Source organism: Periplaneta americana, chromosome 1, assembly GCF_040183065.1.
Source record: "Periplaneta americana isolate PAMFEO1 chromosome 1, P.americana_PAMFEO1_priV1, whole genome shotgun sequence".
NCBI classification, from domain to species: domain Eukaryota; kingdom Metazoa; phylum Arthropoda; class Insecta; order Blattodea; family Blattidae; genus Periplaneta; species Periplaneta americana.
This window is the reverse complement of record NC_091117.1, coordinates 209,767,049-209,791,479: the sequence shown is the minus strand read 5'-3', so window position 1 is coordinate 209,791,479 and position 24,431 is coordinate 209,767,049. Positions and strand designations below refer to the sequence as shown.

The following is a 24,431-nucleotide window of genomic DNA, read 5'->3' as shown; positions in this document are numbered from 1 at the left end:
CTGCCTCTTTTGATCTCATTATGTACCTAAATTTTATCAGTATGTAATTACTTAATTCCGGTCCAGTTTTATGTTCAACTGTGTAAGCACGTTTTAATCCTGGTTGAGTGTAAGAGAAGGCCTTACGGCCTTAACTCTGCCAGGTTAAATAAAGCTATTATTATTATATATCTACTAAAATGCATCAGAACACGGGCTATCAACTGCTAAAACATCCATGAAATGCTTACAGGTTAAAACAGGTGCTCTACATTACCACAGAGTTTTAAAAAAAAGCTTAAGTAAATGAAGTAAAATATTATAAACTGCCAATGGATAGAGATTTTGCTGCACACCTTTCAACAGAAAAAACATCTATAGATATCCAGTTCAGATTGAAGGACTGATTTGTAGGGAGAGGGTTCACAAAGACCGTTTTATTTTCACTACTTATCGTTTTTCAACATTTCGTCGCGCGTTTTATCTTAATCCTGCCAAAACCTTAGCATTATCCGTATTTTGCCGTTATTCAAATTGCCCCTCTTTACTCTATCCTGTTTATCAGAAAATTGATTAGACAGTTTGCAGTACGTGCGACAAATTATTCGAAAAATGGATTTTAAAAATTGTCACAGAACATTTTATTTTAAAGAATTTTAATAAAAACGAAGTCCTTGAATCTATTGTATAATAATTATGCATAATGAGAAAGTATGTATGACATTTCTATCTCATAAAATATTATGTATGTTTCTCTGTATTTGGAAATGCACATCTTAGTTATAAAACAATTATCACAGTCTAGTATATACAGTCACGAAGCTTGAGTTGTGAGGGTGCTAGAAACAATAGACTATGTCGATACTATTTCGCATTGTCTGTAATGAGGCGATATTAGCGATCCTAGTGGTTAGCAACTATCTATGGATGCATATTTACTACGTATTGAGCTTCGTGACTGTATATACTAGACTGTGCTATTATCTTTCACAGGATATGATCTCCAGATGCAGTACCGCCTATGATAACAAAGCTGCAACGGATAATAGAATTACCCTTGTCTTATGGCTACTAAAAATTGTCGGAATATGGTCAAGAGATCCCATCGCCCCACGATGGAAAGCTATTTTATATTGTATTTATCCCATTTTGATACTTTCAATTGGCGTTCACTTCTTAGTAGCGCAATCCCTCTATGTAATATTGTCTGCAACAGACGTAAACGACATCACAGACAGCTTGAACATCTGCATATCGCAGACTGTATTTTTTGTGAAAACTTATCCCTTCATATTCCGACGAGAGAAGGTTGAGCAGGTCTTAGCAGGACTGGAGCAATGCTTCTTTACCCATGGCACAAAACATACACCAAACCAATTGCAGATCATCAACAAGTCTATGGCTAGAGCCAGATGGTGCACTGTCATGTTTTGTAGTTTAATATATATCGCCTCTGCCATCATGGTTGTAACACCATTCATGGTGAATGTGACTTCCTCACAGTTGCTCTCACCTTCGAACACATCCGATGAAGCTCCAGTCAAACCTCGAATGCTCACGTGGCTCACATGGTATCCTTTCGATTTAACGATCCAAGAAAATTACATCGCTGCTTTGATTCACCAATCGATATCCACAGCCGTAGAGGGGATATCCGTCGTAGCGATGCCCAGTGCATTCTACTACGTTGTGATTATCCACATGACTGCTCAGTTTGAACTGATCAGTGAATCTCTCAGAGAAGCTCAGGAGCAAGTGAGGCTCAGGCTTGAAGCTAAGATATTCGCCATTAAGACTCCAACGACTTTCAGGAACAGAAACAATGAGGAGTCTGGAACCATCAAATATCACTGTCGGCAAGGGACAGCTGAGCATTTTCCTCTTAGTAATGTACATGATGATATGTTCAAAACCGGAGTGCCAACGAATAGAGAAGTAATCTCAGCTTTAACTTATGTAAAAAGAGATTTATATTTCGACACTCACAATGACGATATGCGAACGTCATTGCGAGTCACTGGAAGTGATAACTTTGCTAAGGGCTCTGCGTTTTTTCAAAATAAGCACTTCCATACAAATCTCAATATGAGTGACTCACGTGAAAATATACGCAGAGAGCATCCAAACGCTTTGGGCAAAAATACATCACAAATAGAAGATTGTGAAGATATAAACACATCTAAATTCGAGACTCGAAACGAGTATCAACTGTTCCAATATTCGCAGTTCGAATTTGATGCAGAAATGTACGAATACCTGAAAGATTGTGTTCGCGCTCATCAGGCTATGCTCAGGTAGGTAAAGAAACTATCTTAACAGAATAACTATACTTGTTTTTTTGAAAGATGGGACATAACAGGAGCGTTGCGATCGGAAAAACAACTGAATATCACATAGCGTGGTAGGCCTGTTGCTATGATAACAACGGTTGTGTTGCCAAACTTACAGGTCCCACATGGCGAGTGATTAATAGCTCTCTTGGAAACATTTATTGTGCACACAATGTTAGCATTGGTACGTTTCGTCTTTGATTCTCTGTCGATTTTTGTATTGTTTTCTTACCTTCGCGTCAATTGTCAATGAATGTTTTAACGTCAGCCATCTTAACGACAATTGCTAGCTTCCATCAGCTGGCAGCTGATAGTCCATGTTGGCAACATGGTACTGTAGTTCCAAGCTCGGCCGCTTAACTGTCATGTCCCATCTTTAAAAAAAACAAGTATACTGAATCATTCATTACCTCCATATTTTTATTATTATTATTATTATTATTATTATTATTATTATTATTAATCCCATGCAAGAAAAAAATCGAATATGTATTCAAAACGATTACTTACATGCAATAACTTAACATATTGTACGTTCGCTCGGAGAAAAACCAGGGGAAGATGTGCAATAAATGAGTAAGCTATCGAAGCAGTGGTTGTTGTTACACAACTCGACACGCGACTAAGGAAGCAGCGTTGCAACACCTACTAGAATACATCATTTAAACGTCCCACTTACAATCTATGTTTATTTTCACTAATAACATTTGTCATTCTTGTAAGCCTATTGAAACGCAGGGACAAACTGATTCAATATATTTTGATTTCATCAAAGCTTTTGATGTAGTTCCGCACTATATCCTTCTTCATAAGTTAGGAAATATTGGCCTTTCTGTAAGCTACGTAAAGTGGTTCGATAATTATTTAAGTAATAGAGTTTCATGTGTAAGACTGTTTAATATACACTCTTATTCTTATAATATAAATTGCGGAGTCCCGCAGGGATCTACTTTAGGACCTCTCCTATTTATTATATTCATAGATGATATATGTAAAAGAATAAGTTCTGACTGTTTATTATTTGCAGACGATTTAAAAATTTTTCGTACAATCAAAAGTAGTACTGACTGTCAATCACTTCAATGTGACATTAATTCAGTCGCTAAATGGTCAGAAGACAATGGTATGAAAATTAACGTATCCAAAACTAATGTAATAACCTTTTCTAGAAAAACTTCTTCACTGAAATTTAATTATTATCTAAATAATGTACTAATTAACAGAACGGATTGCGTAAAAGATTTGGGAATATTCTTTGACAGTAAATTGTATTTTCATAGTCACGTTGATTACATTTACAATCACGCAATCAGAATGCTAGGAATAATACGGTCAATAACTTATTCTTTTTCCACGCCCGATTCTCTCTTATTGCTATACTATACATTGGTGCGATCGAAACTCGAATATGCATCTGTAGTTTGGAACTCGATTACAACTACGGACTCGGCTAAATTAGAAAATATACAAAGAAAATTTATATCCTTATGTTCATTCAGATTTTTGCCCATTAATTCCGGGTATAGTTATGAGAGAAAATGTGAATATTTTAATTGTCAAAATCTATATGCTAGACGCCATGAGCTAGATTATCTGTTCTTTTGTAAAGTCCTCAAAGGTGATATATCCTGTAACTCTTTCTTAAACAATATTACCTTACGTATTCCAACAAAAGATATGAGAGCCCACAAACTTTTCTATATTAGAAATTCGAAATTTCTTTCACCAGTCTCCAGATGCATTAAAAATGCCAACATGCATGGCTGCGAATTCGATCCCTTCAATGTATAGACTTTGTTTGCTCTTGGCAACGATTTATCATTTATGTATTATTTTAGGCATTCAATTAACATTGTCTCATAGTATTCTTAGTTATCCATTCATCGTCATTATTGTAATTAATTGTAATTATATTTATGTGTAATAATTATTTTTGTTTTATGTTTTTTGTTATATTTGTGCTGAACTGTAATTGGCCCCTGGCTGTTGTACAGCACATTAAATAAATAAATAAAATAAATAAATAATAATGATGATAATAATAATAATAATAATTATTATTATTATTATTATTATTATTATTAACCCGCCAGTGTACGTGTCATGAAAAGTTACGTAACTACACGGGTTGGGTCTCTCAGATCCATTTTCTAAATATGAAAAAAAAAAAAAAAAAAAAGTATATTTGTTTGAGTCATATAATAATAGTTTTATTCTTCTATACAATTAATATCATAAATTTGTGAATTTCACAAATTTCAGAGTAATATAACCTATCACAATTGAGTCTTTTTTTTTTTACCAATACAGCAATTCGCAATCTGTGCCTTGTGTCTTTTCTTGCACTGCACTTCAACTGAAGTCCAATGTGAGGGATATGTGGTTGTTCTAACATTCATAAATGGCGCGTCGTATTATATCACGTCCGAAATCAAGTTTCTTGAATTTCGTAACTGTTTGTACTGAATTTTCTTTTTAGGAGTGTTATACTCGGTTATATTAAATAAATTATTTTCTTCACTAATGATTTTGAAACACCCGTAGCGCGAACAGTTTTAGCATTGGTGAATCACATTTGTCTTCTCCTTCACTGAGAAATAGGCATATATGTTTTATAATATGTGCAGTTTGTCTCTCTAATGAATGACCTCTTCTAACAGGAGAAGTACGAACATTACAATTATTGTTGTCATCATTATGTTGTGCACTCCCTTCAACAGACTCCCATAGTCGCCGCATATTTTATTAATTTTAATGTACGCTAAAAGTACTAAACAGATAATGCAAACTACGTGAACTCCAAGTCGTTACAGAACTGGCAACTATGTAGTGTTTACCTCTGCGCGGAACGAAGGAAGCTGCAGGAACTTGTGTTGCCTTCTGCTTTCAGCTCCAACCCCTGGTTTTTCTCTGAGCGAACGTACAATATTTTACGTTCGTTTCAAATACTGGTTGGGACAAGTTACCTGGTTGGGGTTTTTCCGAGGTTTTCTCTCAATCAATTCCCGCAGAATTGCAGGGTAAGTTTCGACGTTGAACCACAGTCTACTCTATACAGTCACGAAGCTTGAGTTTTGAGGGTGCTAGAAACAATAGACTGTGGCGGTACTATTTTCCATTGCCTGTAATGAGGCGATATTAGCGATCCTAGTGGTGAGGAACTATCTAATGTTTGCATATTTACTACGTATTGAGCTTCGCGACTTTATATACTAGACTGTGGTTGAACCTCGGACTCATGACACTATTCTATATGCCTAAATAATGTGCAGTTAAAAAGTGTCAGGAGAAATGATTATGTAGATTAAGCATAAATGAGGCGTTCAGATTAACTAACTCCTTTCCCAAAGATTTTGAGATATTCAAGGTTAAAGTTAAATACACATAATTAAGTCTGTGATGTAGTCAAGAAGAATACTGCATTCTGTGGGCTTTTTACTGAACTATGGAGTTAATCACATTGACCACTGATAATATGGTCAATTTAATACATTACCAACTTAGAAACTCTAATAAACCAATCCAAAATTATATCCTGACAAATGCTGTTCAATAAAATGAAATTTAAGCTCTAGATAAATACTAAAACATCACAAAACTGCCATAAACTGTTCAATAAGACATTGAGTTATAAAGAATGCGTAAAATCGGGACACAGACACGAAAATATGACAATAATCACAAAAAAATAGAGAACATAAAACAGCAGAACTTTTACTATAATGACTTATTGCACAATTCAACCAATGCATGAAACTTAATATCCTCTATTATGACTTACAATTAAGGTAAAATATCCATATACATGACTAAAAATTAAATTCTGAAACATAGCATCGAAATAGAACTTTAATCTTACAGTACACAGATTGAAGCAGAAACCTTAAAACTGTATTTTACTATAATAATTTTGCCACCACTGTAAAGCTACACCAAGTTACAGTAAAAAGTTTTTTTTTTTTTTTAAAGAAAATTGTATCTTACTATTATCTTACAACAGGGATGTCGAACAGCGCTCTCGAGCTGTGAACTGCAGAGCCTTCACTCCTCCCTTACCGTGCAACGGTTGAACACAGGCAGCAGGCAGTCCGGCCGAATGATCGTAAACAAAAGCGAAACTGCGGCGGCTGGTACTTTGATAACTTTTATACATCTTACCAATTGATTAGGAACTCAGTTTAGATTTGCACTTGATAAACTCTGATGAACAAAGAATGTGGTCTACTTGAGGATGAATTATGATGATGATGATGATGATAATAATAATAATAATAATAATAATGTTTTATCTGCTGGGTTATTCCATGAATGTTGTTCGTTAGTGACGGAAATAAATCATAATAATAATGTTGTTAATATCATGTTTAAAATATCAACTTTATGTGTATGTGTTGTAGCAGTGCAACTTCAAATTCAGAAACTTAAACTGTTTTGATGTATAAAATTAATTACTTTTAACATGACTTGAAATTTGTTAATAGTTTTTGTTACAGATTAAAAAATATCTCCTCTTCGAGTTCGATCCTTTAGTGAAATGACATCTACAAGATCCCCATGAACACTGAAATCTGAATCGACACTCCCTATGAATATACTGTATCTTTCCGGTCGGTACTTTCATCAACAGCTATAGTGAGTAATAGGTGTTAGTTTTCATTCTTGCTATCAGTTGTTCCTCTCCTCCAAGATATCTCGCATTTAATTATGATACGTGCTCTGCAAAAATATTACGAGACAAACATATAGATTTAAAATCATTAACGTATTCCGGACATACCTCTTTTGCAACAGCTATGAGACAGCCTGTCACAAATTCTCTCTTAGTAAGTAGCTTTGAAGCCGTTGCAATAATTTCACAAATTTTGTAGCTAGCACGAACCAAGCTTATTCTACTAACACTCGATGATGATGATGATGGAAGATTTTCTAAATTCAATCTTGATTTTAATTCTTCTACAGCCTTTTCACGAGTGAAACCGGATAACTTTTCTGGTCCATAAGCTTCAGCATGACGAGTAGAATTAAAATGCCTCTTAATATTATGATGGCTGATGTATCCAAGTTCTTTTCTACATATTAAGCAATGTGTCTTTCCGTCCTTTAAGATAAATAAATATTTACCTTTCCACTCACTATTGAATCGTCGTTCCATATCCATACCAGCCGCCAGAGTTGATAAACACACTGCGTACAGAACACTGCTACAGCGAGCTGACTGACTGTCGTTTCAGGTCAGCTACGGTAGGAAACAGTATTAATCGTTTCACAGTTTGAGAGCGCTGTTCGACATCCCTGTCCCTGTCTTACAATGAGGCCTCCAGATATACGAGTACACGAGACTGATTTGTACTTTTGCAGATCTTCAGACTGGTTTAACTCTTTATTGAGTCCCATTGTCTTCTGGGAGTTTGTGACCGGCGCCCTCGTCATCTGCATGCTGGGCTTCATGCTAATGTCTGTAAGTCACATGACTCAATCTGGAATGTTTGCACTTTACTTCCCTTACATGTAAGTGACCAACTGGTTTCACTGCACACCCTCCTACAGTCTCTAGTGCTGTAATCTATTAATAACGTGAAGATCGTTGAGAGTTTTCCCTAGTCCCGATTCAAGCAATGTTTTGGTATGCTGTCGCTCATGACACTGGTTTAGGGCATCCATAAAACATTTTTATGAAAATAGGGAAAATTGCGATAAGTTTAAGGGAAAATCTGGGCATCTTCAAAGAAATCGCGACTCATTAAAAATATCCAAAAACTATTGACAAAAATGTTATTCAACATTATAACATTTAGCTTTGTATTGTGTATTCAATTGACATTTTTGTCTATTTATTCTGGAGAGATTTTTTGTTTCCGTGAAATTCTAATTTATGTATTTGATAACACTACGGTCGTGTTCGGCGACTTTACGTAATTGTGACGCTGTTGGATGTACAGGGACATCATTTTATATTTACTTCAATTTTTATTGTACCTGAGTTTTTGAATGTACTTCACTCCCACCCTCTCTACTAGTAAACGTCCAACTGTTCTCCTCACAGAACCAAGCGTAGTAAACATGAACAGTATTGAGTTAGTGAGTATAGTACGTTCCAGAAATATATTCGCGTTTTCCAGTGACGAAAGAGTTTTCAATATTGAATCATATTTTCGCACAGGTACTGTCGTCCGTTTACCTACGTCGCATCCCGATTTTCCTCACCCGCAACTGTTCAAAATAACTTAAATAAAAGTATTTAACTGTCACGTGATTTCCCCCCTTTCTACGATCCTGCGATATAACCACTTGGACGGACAGTAGATAGCATGTCTGAGTAATTTTATCTTTGCGGGTCGGACAGAAGTGAAGATTGAATTTACAGTACGTAAGGTACTCTTTTATATAATAGGTATAGAATTATTTGAACATGAGTTACTAGTACGAAGGACGAAACTGGTAATTGGAATTAGATGCAATAGTCTATAGTGCGATAATATGCAGAAAAGAACTGAAGCCTGTATCTAAATGAACGGCCACTATTTTCTAAAATGTGTTTAAATATCCATATTATGATTATTTTTCAATTTAACTTCATTCTCTATATTGTACGCTAATGTGCTGTAGACAGTATAATATACACTGCATAGTGAATACGTTCGCATGGATAACTCAGTTCGTGAGTAAAAACACTTATTGTTAATACTGTACTGTATGTTGATTAAACAAAAATCTAATGGAAATTATACTCAGAATTACGATATCTTCTAGTTTATGTAAATGGATGAACTACTTTTCTTTCCTCCTATACTTAGTAAAGTGATTTGTTTGTATTTTACGCCAGAATCTTCGAACTTCAATCATGGAAGGGGGTAGCAAACGGTGTTTCCGGCTATGAACCATTAATCCAAAGGTATAGCCAGGTTAATATTAAAAATGTTAGTAAAAATAAAATGATGTCCCTGTATAAATGCAATGCTGATGATTTTATCAGGATTAGAGGAAGTGGTGTAAGTTTAAGAGTACTGTTTTCTCGTTGTTTATTCTGCAGATTTTTTTACAGGTCCAGGGTATTTTACTTGATTCATTGTGTGTTTAATTCCGATTTTTTTTTATTCTTATACCTCTCAGGTCCTTAATTTATTACTTTGTAGCTCCTTTTTAGGATTGCTTTGGATCTCATAGTTGTTCATTTTTATGACATAAAACGAATTAATTATCTTGTTGTTAGTGAATTTTATTTGAGATCGTTTTCAGGTCGTGTTCATATTTTATTTGTGCTATTGTTGAAAGTGTTTTATTTTAAAGATCTTTAAATAATATCCCAAATGGCTTTTGGTTGCTGTGGCGCCTTGTTAAACATCACTACAGTCTATACAAAACTAGAAAAGTATAGACAATTCTCTCTCTCACACATGAGTAGGGAGCGATGTTGTGAAGTTGTGCGTTACGGCTGATTGCGCCGCCTACCGCAGTGTCGGAACTGAGCAGCTGACGCGAATTCGTAAATTTGTGTCATACGGATTCTTTGGGTAGACAAATATAATAATAATAATAATAATAATAATAATAATAATAATGTTGATATAATGAATAGCTGTAATATCTATCCGGTTATTATTATTATTATTATTATTATTATTATTATTATTATTATTATTATTATAAAAGTTACACCAGGTGCTTGTCTATGCGGATGACGTGAATATGTTAGGAGAAAATCCACAAACGATTAGGGAAAACACGGGAATTTTACTGGAAGCAAGTAAAGAGATAGGTTTGGAAGTAAATCCCTAAAAGACAAAGTATATGATTATGTCTCGTGACGAGAATATTGTACAAAATGGAAATATAAAAATTGGAAATTTATCTTTTGAAGAGGTGGAGAAGTTCAAATATCTTGGAGCAACAGTAAAAAAAATAAATGATACTCGGGAGGAAATTAAACACAGAATAAATATGGGAAATGCCTGTTATTCGGTTGAGAAGCTTTTATCATCCAGTCCGCTGTCAAAAAATCTGAAAGTTAGAATTTATAAAACAGTTATATTACCGGTTGTTCTTTATGGGTGTGAAACTTGGACTCTCACTTTGAGAGAGGAACAGAGATTAAGAGTGTTTGAGAATAAGGTGCTTAGGAAAATATTTGGGGCTAAGAGGGATGAAGTTACAGGAGAATGGAGAAAGTTACACAACGCAGAGCTGCACGCATTGTATTCTTCACCTGACATAATTAGGAACATTAAATCCAGATGTTTGAGATGGGCGGGGCATGTAGCACGTATGGGCGAATCCAGAAATGCATATAGAGTGTTAGTTGGGAGGCCGGAGGGAAAAATACTTTTAGGGAGGCCGAGACGTAGATGGGAAGATAATATTAAAATGGATTTGAGGGAGGTGGGATATGATGATAGAGAATGGATTAATGTTGCTCAGGATAGGGACCAATGGCGGGCTTATGTGAGGGCGGCAATCAACCTCCGGGTTCCTTAAAAGCCAGTAAGTAAATAAGTAAGTAATAATAATAATAATAATAATAATAATAATAATAGTAATAATAATAATAATGTTGATATAATGAATACCTGTAATATCAGGTTATTATTATTATTATTATTATTATTATTATTATTATTATTATTATTATTATTATTATTATTATTATAAAAGTAATAAAAGAGTGAACGTGAATATGGTACTGTGTGCAAACGATATGTGGTATAAACCGTAATCAAGATTTCATGCAATAAATTTGAACTTGTTTGTTTTACAGAAATGAGAAATGATGAGAAACAACAAAGATAGTGTTAGTTATCTCCATTAACATATTGCGCCCATTGATTTTTCATATTTAAAACCTAATTTCTTTACGATAGTGTGCAAAGAAGAAGATTCCGCATCTCGTAGCGAAATTCGCATCTTTTTTTAACGTAGTCAGTATACACAATCCGCCGGAACAACTATGAAAACAATAACCACGACAGAACGCTAATACTTTTTGTGACACAGTAACAAAGATTAAACTCTTCCGAACAAAACAGCTGGCTACCACGTGCTCGCAGTGAAACAGTCGGCAACGCCGACCTTTCGCCATGGACTCTGGTTTGAGCGGTTACCATAGTGACGCCTTGAAGACGCTGAACTGTCAATACCTTTCTAGTTTTGTATAGACTGTATAATCCTTCATCACTAAATCAATGGTCGATTCTTAAAACCATACTTTCACCAATACTGAAGTGGAAGTATTTATATTATCATTTGAAAGAGAAATATTTTCAGTTTCATATGGGCTATTTCATCTTTAATCGACCGAAATATAGAGAAAATTGACTTGCAATTTTTAAATACAATGAAACTTTTTCTGTCCGTAGACAACTGTGATATAATGCTTTGTGCAAAGTTTGAGGCATCAGTACTTAATAGCGTTTAAATTAATAATATTTAAATTTATCGTATTTTCATAAAATTAGCAACTTTAAACTGTTGTGTCTCCGAAACCTTTCACCCAATGATCAAAATCATGGTTTATTTTGATGCTGAGAAGTTAAAGTTCATATTGACATGTAATAGTAATATGCGTTACAAGAGCGGTATGTTGACGTTTTCATGGTCGAGCAAAAGATTGAAAAAGCGAAACGTAGTTGAGCTTTTTTAATTTCCGAGAACATGAAAACAAACATACCGCTCGTGTACCGTACATTATTTTGTGCGAAGATCGTTTATTACATACCTGAAAGAAGAATTTCTAATTAGTTGCAATGAAATCTCCATGTTGGTTTTTGTTTAATGACGGCAACTTTGGAATACCAAAATATCTATCTTCAACATTGTTGCTATAAATGTTTTCTGTGTTTACTATACTCCAGCAGGCCGTGATATACGTCTGTCTTTTTTTTCCCCCCAGTCTATAAATGCGAACTTAAAACAAACGGTAAGGTTATGTAATGATTTATTTTTCATTTTAATATTTTAACAATATTATTTATATAACATATTGCAGTAATAACATCGGCATCTGGAATCTTGTTGATTTTTGACGACTTTCTTAATGTTACTTGCATCAGGAATGCAATAACTTTTGTGGAGTAGTAGACTTTACTTAATTTTTGCATATATTTAAAAACAATAATTAACAGTGCAATGTAGGTGAAATTGCAGTGGTAAGTTTCCAATTTATAATTATTACTATGTTAAACGTCTCTAAAAATAATATGTTAAAAGCCTAAAGCAGTAAAATGAATGTGACGCTTAAGCGGTAAGAAGAGGGAAATTGTTATGTGTGTTAGGTTGGGAATACTGAATGTGGAATTTTAGACTTTCCGCGGATTGGTTTTGTGCGGAAAGCAAGGAAATACGCACGATCTCGCACAAACATTTTCTTACTTTTTATGGAAATGGAGAAATTTAGATTTTTCTTAATTAAGATGCCTTTGGCCACGAAAAAATATTTTTAAAATATATGATTAGATTCCGCATTGAAAGTACAAATAAACACATATTTTTTACTGGTGGTACGTTGATAAGAAAGTATTGAAAATATCAAATAAAGAAGATGAATAGTACGCGCGTGAACTAACCAGCTGACTGTGAGGCGGGAGATAGCCGAGGGAAGGAAGGCCAGGAGACATAAACACGTGATGTGTCGTCTAGCAGTCATGGCTGTGCTAGCTTTATCACAGGTTTTCATAAACACAGGAGTAAAACGACGCCCAACGCTCGCTTATCTTCAGCTCTCGGCCAGTGCGTGCGGTACTGCGCCGTTCAAGTCTAGGCGTGTGAAAATAATCTATTTATTACCCTCTAAACTTATTGCCGAGCCACTAAGCAAACAATGTCGAATCCCTCTTAATAATGCAAGGTTTTTTTCTCAATTTTTTTTTACAATTTTACAAATGGCCAAAAAGCCTAAAAGCAAGTAAAATCAGATTATCTGTCTCTCTGTGTACAATAAAAATAAGGATTACTTCTTAACATAACCTACCAAATGTCATCTTCAAAATAAGCTCTCGTTCAATGTTCTGCAGTAAATGGTTCCAGAGTTCTGAGCGCTGAAAGAGGCTTGTTTTTTTTTTTTTTTTTATAAAATACGCTAAATTTGTCGCTCAATAATACGAAAACCGTTTGACTTTCGATAGTATATTTTTGAAAATGCACTCCCCTCAGTATCTTGTATAAGTAGGGAAAAAATTAGAGTATAAAAAAATGCGAGGTTTTTTACTGATCGATTTCATATGCAATAGCCCATATGCATTAATGTATGCCCCACGTGTGGCACGGCTGATGCAGAAGTCATACTCTCGTTCTCCGCAAATTCTCTCTTGACTGTTGTGTGATATTTCCGATGGCATGGTGATCAAAGTATGCTGATATGGGGATCCCAGATTCCTCACCTTATTATCCAGATGAGACGTGACAGCTCAAAATGAATGTCATTTGTGCTCGTTCAGTCTTCTTCACGAACAACAGTGTCACGGGACAGGTGTACTGATATGCTGGAGAACTGATTAAAGTCATAACTCGCGGACAGGGACGGACAGGAGTTCATTTAGTAACAAGGCGTTCTGATATGATATGATATGATATGATATGATATGATATATATTTCTCAAAATCTTCAGTCCTGCTGGCCCTTCACATTTCTGTATTCGGGCCAGCATTCCCTTACTTGCACTGTTTACAACTTTAAACAAGACGTATTTTGACACTTGAAGCCTTTTCTTGCTATGTCTTTCATGTCCCTTCACTTTCACTTGACCATCCTTTTACTTTATCCACTACTTTTCTACTTCCCTTCTCTTATTCTCAGTTCCCTTAAAAATAATTCCTACCTTCATAACTAACTTAATACTTTAAATAACAATACATATAAAATATTTAATATATATATATTTATTTATTTATTTAATATATATAATACGTATTTAATATATAAGATCTAACCCTTGTTAACTATTTCACTAAAAACTTGAACTGTTATTATATTGCTTTCACTTTATTTATAACACTATTTAGCACTGAAAAAAAGTAAAACAGCTCACTTCCATTTATCCATTATCTAGCTAACCTACTATTATTTCAGCTCACTGATGCACCATTTCCTCAGATTATAGACAGGTTTTTCTCCACTATTGTCCCCTCTTTTCTCATTCTTGGCACGCTTAACACACTCACTACTTCCTCTTCTATTCCCCACACTTATTTCGCTTCCTCGTTCACCAGTCTCTTCTTTCGTCGGTTCAGCATTCCTCTCTCTCCCCTTCTGCCTTTCTCCAATTCTGTTTCCATCTGATACTATGCTTGTTCCGCTGGCTTGGCCTTGGGGTGACGTCATTACTGGTCGTCTACTAGATGGTGCAGCCGCTGCCTTAAAATTCACCGCCTGAGTGGAATATGCTGACGATGGATTCTTTCGACATTCTTCCCTCGCAATATTTAATAACAAGGCATTCCGAATATTGTGTCTATTGACTTTCTGGATAAATTAAACTTCACTACACCACTAAAAACGATTGTGCAACGGCCACAGACATCTTCTACACGTGCCCTCCCCGGTCACCGGATCTCATAGGGTGACATTTTTTCCCCTGGGGTTTCATCAAATACAATGTTTAGGTCTTTTCACTTGCAACGGCACTGCCGGATTTGGGATTTTCGTTAATGTGAAATGTTTTTTCTTTTAAGGTGCCAGTCACAAGCGCCAAGTTCGCCAAGCACGTCCTGCATTTCATGAGCATGTTCTTCATGATGGGGCTCACGTATTGGCTGGGATCCGACCTCACAACGCACGTAAGTATCGTACTCTCTCTGTTACTGAAGGCGACAGAATTTAAGTAGAAGTCTGACTATTGAAATGATCGGTGTGAATCCTGGAAACGAGGCAGCGGATGCTGCAGCAAGGGACGGTGCTATAAATGGGTGTGAGGTGTATTGGCGTGATAGGTGGCAAGATATTAAAAATTACTTGAAACATACGTTATGGTGGCAATGGGAAGGAGAATGGTCTGCACAAGAGGGAAATAAGTTACGAAGAATAAAGAATACTGTTCGCGTTTGGGATTCGTCCACAAGAGCGTCACGACACGAAGAAGTTTTACTCACCTGGTTGAGGATTGGCCACGTCTTCTGACTCATGGCCATCTCCTACTTGGCGAGCCTCAGCCGGAGTGTGGTCTATGCCATGTTCCACTTACGGTGGAACATTTTTTATTACAGTGTAGAAAATACGACTGTGTCCGTCGGCAGTATGGAATTCGGCTGACTCTCCGTGACACTCTTGGAAAAGATTTTAATTGTACAAATGAGATTTTTATTGAATACAGGACTTGACAAGGTGATGTAGTTTTTGAATGACCCGTTTTACTTATCCTCCGGACTCTTTACATCCGGAGGTTACATTTTTTAGTATATGATTTTAACAAACTTGACATTCGGACCTTTTACATCCGTGCATTTTATAAATGCGCCAGACAGTTTATTTCTGGTGGCATTTGTTTTATTGTTTTGTTGTTTCTTTTTAAATACTATCTAGGGTCTGAGAACTTCTCACTTTTATGGTTTTTATGCATCACCTTGTTGAAACTGCATTTGTTTGCCTTGTTTTAACTGTAACAACGCTTTTTAGTTCTTTTAAGTATTCTGATTATTGTATTGTATTTGTGTTTAGTGAAAGATTTTAGATAAGGGCGCAAATAGCCACAGTAGCTGACGCGCCCATTTTAAACCCCACTAACTCGGTGTGAATTCTACATATTAGTGGCGATTATATATTAATTAATAATCATGGTTTTTCTTTATGTGACGTTTTGAAATTTTTACGAAATGGAAGAGATCAAACCACATTCAGTAATAAATTTATGCTATTTATTAACTTAACTGTCAAAGACAGATGGAAGCCACCGGTGTAGCTCATTCGGCTGACGAGCATGCCTGCTGATCCGGAGTTGCGCTCGGGCGTGGGTTCGATTCCCTCTTGGGCTGATTACCTAGTTGGGTTATTTCCGACGTTTTTTCCCAACCGTAAGGCAAATGTCAGGTAATCTATGGCGAATCCTCGGCCTCATGTCGCCAAATACCATCTCGCTATCACCAATCCCATCGACGAGAAATAACCTACTAGTTGGTACAGCGTCGTTAAATGACTAACTACACAAAAATATATAGATGGATCGTTGCATGCATGGCTGGGTGTAAGGATAGTCTTATCAATGGACAGATGAAGATGAAAAGGAGATAAGATACACAGACGAACAGAAAATGAAGAAAAGTTGGTACGTAGGTAGTATGTAAATGAATTTTGGATGGTAGTTGGGTAATGTGTAAGTGTGTTGTAAGTTATTTGAGTAGCAGGATAACTGGGTAAGTAGGTAATTGCAGAGATGGGTAGCTCCACATAACAAGAAGAGATAAACAAACAGAGAGACAGATAGGTAGATAGACAAACAGGCAAGAAAGATATACAGACACAGGCATGTAAGTAAATAGGTAGGTAGGTAGGTAGGTAGGTAGACAGACAGACTCGCTCTAGCCAGTCCTTACTCAGAGGTGCACACGTATCTTTCCCTCCCGCGTCTGTTTGAGGTGCAGCAAGGATTTTGTATAGTAAAGGTGAGTACACATGCATGTCCCCTCCAAACTTGCAATTGGAACTCATTTGTGTTGTGTATGACAGAAAACTAGAACAACACTACAAGGAGAAGGTACTGTTACCTTTTACCAATCAGTCAATCGCTCCCGCATCCCTTAGTTACGTAACTTTGCTGCTGAGGTCATTTCAATATTTGGAAGCACAGAGGCCTACCCATGTGAACGGTTTTTTTTCCAGAATGAATATCAGTAAAACTAAAGAGACATCCCATTCAACAGACAATCATTTCACGTCCATAATTAGATTTCCTAAAAGTATTTTTTATCTAACGTCCCGCATATTAACGTGTAGTCATTTGGACCTCTGCGTCCATTTAAAATCCAACAATTACATCATTGTTGCAAACAAACAGCCCTACTGAAGCAACTTCAACTTAATGTCCTTCATTTATAGCTAAAAAAACGTAGTTTATAGCTGGAAACCACATAAGGTTAAAAATAGCACTCTGTAGTGCTCATAAGTTATTTTTTTTAATTTGTGCCCTAAATAACTCTGCTGTTTTAAGTAATAGTAGTTTATAAGAATTAACGTCTTGTTTTAACAGTTTCATTGGCATAGTGGTCCAATAAGCAGGTACAATAAAACAAAATATATTTGTATAAGGTTCGATTTAGTTTTTATGTTCTAGAAGGCTTTTAATATCTTTGCCTGACTGGTGTTTAACATTTACATTGGCATTGTCCTCACCCCCACCGGGGTCCTATTATGAGTTCGTGTAATTAGGTCATGTGTTGACTTATTTATATACTAGCCATACCCGTGTGCTCCGCTGCACCTGTTAGAAATAAATATAAAGTAATTACACAATTAAAATAGGACGTTTGATCCAGGGAACATTCGTGTTTGATAGAAGGATAAATCGTTTAATATGTTACTTAATTTAAATTGTATTTAAATAATTAAAATGCGGTCATTTTGGTCCAGAGAGCAATCATTTGGTGCAATGACAATTCCTTTAACATGTTTCTTAATTGTTATTACATGCAACCATAGTTTAATGAAGATTGACATATCATTTAGTTTTAAGGTGTATACTTTATATTACTTGCTATATGTTTCAGAAGTTACTGTAATAACATTGTAGAATTATGTCCATCTAGAGAAACTGCACTTTCCAATGGTGAAATAATAATTAAACAATTAATTAGCTTCCGATATTACTTCATACAAACACAGAAACATTCTCTGTAGGCTATGTTTTAGCTTTCGATTGTTGTTGTCCAAGGCCCCTTATAGACGAAGTCATTTGTTTTTATTTCAGTACAGCGCCTTAGATGGCGTTGTTATTGTAATTTTAAAACTCATTTATCTCATTAAATATCAGTCCTATCAAACTTTTGTATAGAATAAAACTTATCGGAAATTATTTTTAAAGAAACTTTTGTTATGTATCATTTTTCATGAAAATCAATAATAAGCGAGATATTTCGATTTATTTAATTCAGGCCCCCTTATAACCCCCCTTTTAAATAAAGTATTTTGAATACCATAAAGCCATAAGTTACAACGAACTTAATTTATATTCAAATTTTCATATAAATCTGTTCAGCCATTATCGCGTGAAAAGGTAACAAACATCCAGACAGGCAGACAGACAGACATACAAACAAAAATAAAAAAAAAAGTGATTTTCGGTTTTAGGATGGTTAGTTATACATGTTAACACCAATTATTTTTGGAAAATCGAAAATTACTAGAACAATTTTGGCTACAGATTTATTATTAGTATAGATTAAAGATAAGCAATTGACGGAACCTTATACAAATATATTTTGTTTTATTGTCTTATTTTAAAATAAGTTGTGCAATAACTATAGAAAGGTCAGTTTATGTTATCAACAATTTTATCGTTCATTAGGGAAATTCAAATGATTTACTTCCGTATGTCTAATCCTGTATAATCTGTATAATCATTGTGTTTGGGGAATGTTCGCTTTGATGTGGACAGGGTCAAATGTGCAATAAAAATAAGTTACAATTATGTGTGAATGGGAATGCATTGGAAATTTTGAGGCTGTGTTTACTTGTTTAAGAGTCTGGAAGTATACAACGCGGCATATGACAGCGGCTGGTACAAAATGGCGCCACGTTGCAAGTTCTTGGTCATTATGATAATAGCGAGGGCCCAGAGACCAGTCATGCTATCTGCTGGATACATCGGTACCGTCTCTCTTGAGACCTTCGGAGCGGTAAGATTCAGATTATAAAATAGTTGCCTTGTATTTTCTAGATTTGCTGCTGTGAGGTTATCACTAACGTTATCGCAATGGTAATTGACAATTTAAAAATTATAATGATGGACTACATTGTTTTTGAACCAAATTTTCCCTATTAAATGGTCGGAATAAGAGAACACATTGAATGGCCAGCTAGATCACCTGATATCAACCCACTGAATTTCTTCCTGTGAAAGTTTCTTGAGGTCCAGAGTGTATCGTAATAGACCAAACATATTGAACCCCCGAAATTAAAAATGTATTAGACTGAGATGGAATTGTTCACTCGTGAAATTGTGAGAAAGACAATGGACTGATTTCGTGACGAAAACAGGGGCATTGTTTGGCCATGAATGTTTCTGATTTGGAACATCTATTATACTATGAATGTTATCTCAAAATGCTCCTTTCTATATGCAAAATTAGAGTGAAACTCAAACCAAGAAATGGATTCAGAACACCTGAAAATCTGTGCTTCTGTGGCTGACCATGATAATATCTTTGAAAAATATTGGAGTGCAAGAGGTCAAATGACTTTATTGTCAAACGCCTGGCATTAGAAAACAACGACAACAACATATGCAAAAATTTAAAAGTGATTCAATATAATTAAATCGTTTAAAGAAAATGTACAAGAGAACAGTCACTGACATGAATTAGATTTTTATTTGCAGTATCTGTATGTAAAACTGACTGGGTACTTGAAATAATATGCAGAATGCAATAAAAAATGTTAGTTTTAAAAATCCTTTTTTTTTTTGCCGCTACTTTTATTATCTTGAATCATTAATTTTCCAAGAATACTGAAAACTGCCATATCATTGAGTTATTTGGAACAATTTTTGTGCATATGCTTTTCGTGAAATGAATGTAAAAAAAGTCAATAGCAATATGCCATACTGTCCACCGCTGTTCAGTAATGGTTCGCATGTCTGACCGTGAGACGAGCGGACCCGGGTTTAAATCCTGGTTGGAAGAAGTTACCTGGTTGAAGTATTTTCCATGGTTTTCGCTGAACCTATTAAGAGCAAGTGCTGCGCAATTTTACCAAAAAATACTATACTCTCAATTATATATATACATATGAAGAACGCTATTCGAAGTTAATAACCAAATTTCAGAGTTTAAATCAAGAGTGTAACGAAGTTATATGAATTTCAATCCATTTCACAGAAATAAATGAATATTACATGGTTGCGATCTAAGCCCTATAAATAGGATCACAAAAAACAACATAGAAATCAGTATTAATTGGATTACAACTCATAAATAAATCAGTAGTATACAACCCATTGCATGCTTGCAAAAACAGAAGATGATTTACAATATTAACAGCAATCCATTCAAATAAAATTGGCAAAAATTCTATATGAAAATTCCCTTAACAAAATCTAAAACAAATAAATTAAGCAGGGTAAAAATGCATGCCTTCGCGTGGGTTATGTGCAGTTAGGATGCAGCCCGCATAGTGGCTAGAAGCGCAAGCGGCATACCGATAGAATCGGTTATACATAATCCCCCAACTCAAGCGCATATCTTTATTCTGTTTCAGATATTTGACAGTTTCGTTTAATATTATTTTCTGCCTTTGTTACATAGGATGTCGTCCTTGTACAACTGTACATTTTTAGGCATATTACATTCACAAGCGTTAAGGTACTCCTCCACGGAGCTAGTTTTCTGCCCATTGCAATGAATTTCCAGCGCAAGGTCGCTATTGCACCGTGTAAATTACACAGCGAGCTGCTAGATTGCATAGGCTGTAGGAAAAAGCGCACAAATGACTTCTGGCTTGCAATACGATTCTTGCGCCGTGTACACAGCGATAAGGAAAGTCTGGCGCTACCTCCTTCTGGCATGGTCAGGTTAGATATTATGGCAGCTGGCGCAGCAAGTCTTTTGTACGGTGCTAGCGATTCCATTGGGTGTATTGAAGGAAAACAGCAGAAGAGTGAGAAAATACTGTAAGTACTGATAGAAATGATAATATATATTGTATTATGTATATAATGTAGGACCTAAATCTTTATTTATTATAGTATATTTTATTGGATTATAGCAAAGCATTTGACTCTGTTGACATGGATCTACTATTAACTAAACTTCGAGTGTTAAATTTTTCTGACAGTGTTATCACCTGGATGCACTTCTACCTCACTGGCCGCCAGCAGCGTGTTGTCTTTAATAATCAGTTCTTCTCCTGGCAGACAGTAGAGTCAGGATTTCCCCAGGGTTCAGTATTGGGTCCATTGCTTTTCTGTCTCTATATTAACGATATCGCCAAGTCATTTAAATATTGCAGATATCATATTTATGCAGATGATGTTCAATTATACATTTCTGCCAGTCCTGATAGACAAAGTGACTGTATTAATATACTCAATGAAGATTTCGAATCCGTTTCATCTTGGTCTCAACAATTCGGACTTAACTTAAATACAGATAAATCACAGGCTATCTTATTTTCGAATAAAAGATTAATCCCCGATATTAATAAGCTGAACCTTCCTCCTGTGACTTTGAATAAAGCGATCATTCCATTCAGTTCAACTGTAAAAAACCTGGGAGTTCATTTTGAATCTAACCTTACCTGGGACACGTATATCAAACACAGATGCAAGAAAGTATTTTCCACTCTTCACTCATTAAAAAGATTGTACCACTATCCAGCTAAATTAAAGCAGACGCTTGTACAGACTCTTATTATGCCTCATTTCGATTATTGTGACGCTTTATTCAGTGATCTCAGGGTGGATTTATCCCAGAAACTGCAAAGCGCTCATAATGCGTGTGTTCATTTCATTTGTAATGTCCGCTACTACGATCACATTTCGCCTTCTTTCGATAAATTATTGTGGCTCAGGTTAAATGAGAGGAGAAAGTTACATTCCCTTTCTCTCTTATACCGAATTTTGCACACCTCTACTCCCTCTTACTTATCTGTTCGATTCCACAGTCTTTCTCAGCATCATAACTTAAATACTCGGTCACAATATGATAACATGCTAGAAATACCACTCCACACATCATCTCTTTATTCTTCATCTTTCACTGTTGCTACTTCTCGTCACTGGAATTCTCTGCCGCCTGAAGTCAAGGGCTGTTGAGCGTTAATTTCCTTTAAATGTAAATTATAAAAATATCTTATGATGAGTTGCCAGACCTAATGCGTTGCAAATATTTAATGGAATGTATTCCACTGTATTTATTTTTTTTTCTTATTTTTATTATCTAAATCGTGTTTATTTATCACTTAACACCAATATGTATCCCACTGTGTATTTGTTTTTTATTATTAATCTATTTTTTTGTGTACATTTTATTCGATTGTCGGTTTCTGGTTTAATTATGTAAATCCTACTTAATTGTAATCTAATACTAATATGTATACTAATGTGTTTATTTTTATTTTTACTGTGTACATTTTTTTATTGAATTATCGGCTTCTTTTTTTATGTGATTCGTATTTGATTCTAACAACATTAATATGTATTCCACTATGTTTATTTTTATTTTATGAAATAAATTTTTATGTAACTACCTCTTTTGATCTCATTATGTACTTAAATTGTATCAGTATGTAATTACTTAATTCCGATCCAGTTTTATGTTCAACTATGTAAGCAAGTTTTAATCCTGGTTGAGTGTAAGAGAAGGCCTTACGGCCTTAACTCTGCCAGGTTAAATAAAGTCATTATTATTATTATTATTATTATTATTATTATTATTATTATTATATGGTTTGTGTATATATATATAGTGCTTAAAAACAGTGTCACATATTTTTATAGGAGATAGTATAGGTCGAAACTAGAAAACATTTCCCTTAAACATGTGTCCGGAAACAAATATCTGTTGAGATATGGCCCATGTTATATATATTTATGAGTTACATCAACACACTCCCAGGTCTGGGCGTTTAGCCTCTCTCTGAGCGTTACTGCGCGTTTAACCCTCAATGGGAGAGAGAATATTTTCTATGATACGTGCACTTGCAGGAGTAGGATGAGACAGGTACCTGTAGATCGCTCAAGCTAACACAAATCGCCCAGCCCTGCACTAACCCATTAATATTAAATATTATGAGGTTGATATATGTATAATGTGTAGAAATGGTTCTGATATTGTGAATTAACATACAGTATAATCAAGAATATTTCTTATTTTATTGAAAATTTTGTCTTACATTATCACTTTATTTGTTTAAGGTGAAAATGGAAAAATAATTACAATGGACACGTGAACGAGTAAGGCTACACTGTGACTGTTAGTGCTACAAGGTCATGTAGAATGCTCTTGCGCCAGAGAATCCAGCGTGAATTTCATAGCGACATGTAAACATGTGCTGCAAGATCTTCCTGACAGCTTCTAGCGCTATATAAAAAATTGCAAATAGCGCGCTATTCTGGCCATGTGTGTAAACGTGATGTGATATTTATGTTGCGATATTAAAATAGCGCGCTATATAACTAGCATCGTGGACGAGTACCTTTAGTTACCGGTAGTTTTCTTAAATCGCTTCAATTTTATAATCTCTTTCAATTCTTTCAGTTTGTACGGGTTGTTCATACACATTTGACAATAATTCTTTACTAATGAGTTAATGACCCTTCTTAAAAAATATGTTCAATTAAAAATGTATGCGCTGTAACAGAATAACAGAAATGCAGATTGACATTTTTTGGAAGACATTAAAAGATGAGTCACAAATTCTCTAATATTTTCTTCACATCCACAACCGCAAAGTTTTATATTTCTGTTTGTATACTATAACTGAAACATTACTTTAATGTTAGAGTTTTGCTTCCCGTGAAAATGTAGAAAGTATCATAGGAAATTAGCTTGCCTTCTTCAACTGAAATTTATGTGTTGTGTGAAGCAATGCGAAGGAAGTAATCTTCATTGTGTGTGTTGATGATGCATTAATAAAAATTATCCGTTTTATTTGTCGGAATAGCCTTACTCTTACACGTAGCCAGTAAATTTTAGACAGACATTATTGGATGTCATATCTCAACAGAGGATGAATGGAAACTCTTCTAAGCAAAACATTTTTCTAATATATTGTAATGCCTTTATTGTTGACAGCTAGTTCAGTCAGCAGCTTCATACGAAACGGTTCTGCAGCAGATGCAATAGCCAAGAAAATGGAGCTTTCGCACTTAACAGAATTCTGCAGAAGAGCTTCTTAGTCTTAAGAGATGTTAGAATTTCACATTAGTACAGTGAGAACAATTACTTGTAGCAAAGAAATATTGACCTAATTAAACGTGTTTTCTTAAA

The 24,431-nt window shown here is 35.1% G+C and overlaps 1 protein-coding gene across 1 annotated transcript; it reads left to right on the top strand.

Moving 5' to 3' along the window:
* Nucleotides 1–987: 987 nt before the first annotated feature.
* LOC138709552 (uncharacterized) lies at nucleotides 988–24,431 on the top strand. Its single transcript, XM_069840411.1, has 5 exons — nucleotides 988–2,273; nucleotides 7,668–7,767; nucleotides 14,970–15,074; nucleotides 18,966–19,121; nucleotides 24,237–24,431. The coding sequence occupies exons 1-5, from the start codon at nucleotides 1,378–1,380 to the stop codon at nucleotides 24,285–24,287; spliced, it is 1,308 nt and encodes a 435-aa protein (XP_069696512.1). The 5' UTR covers nucleotides 988–1,377; the 3' UTR covers nucleotides 24,288–24,431.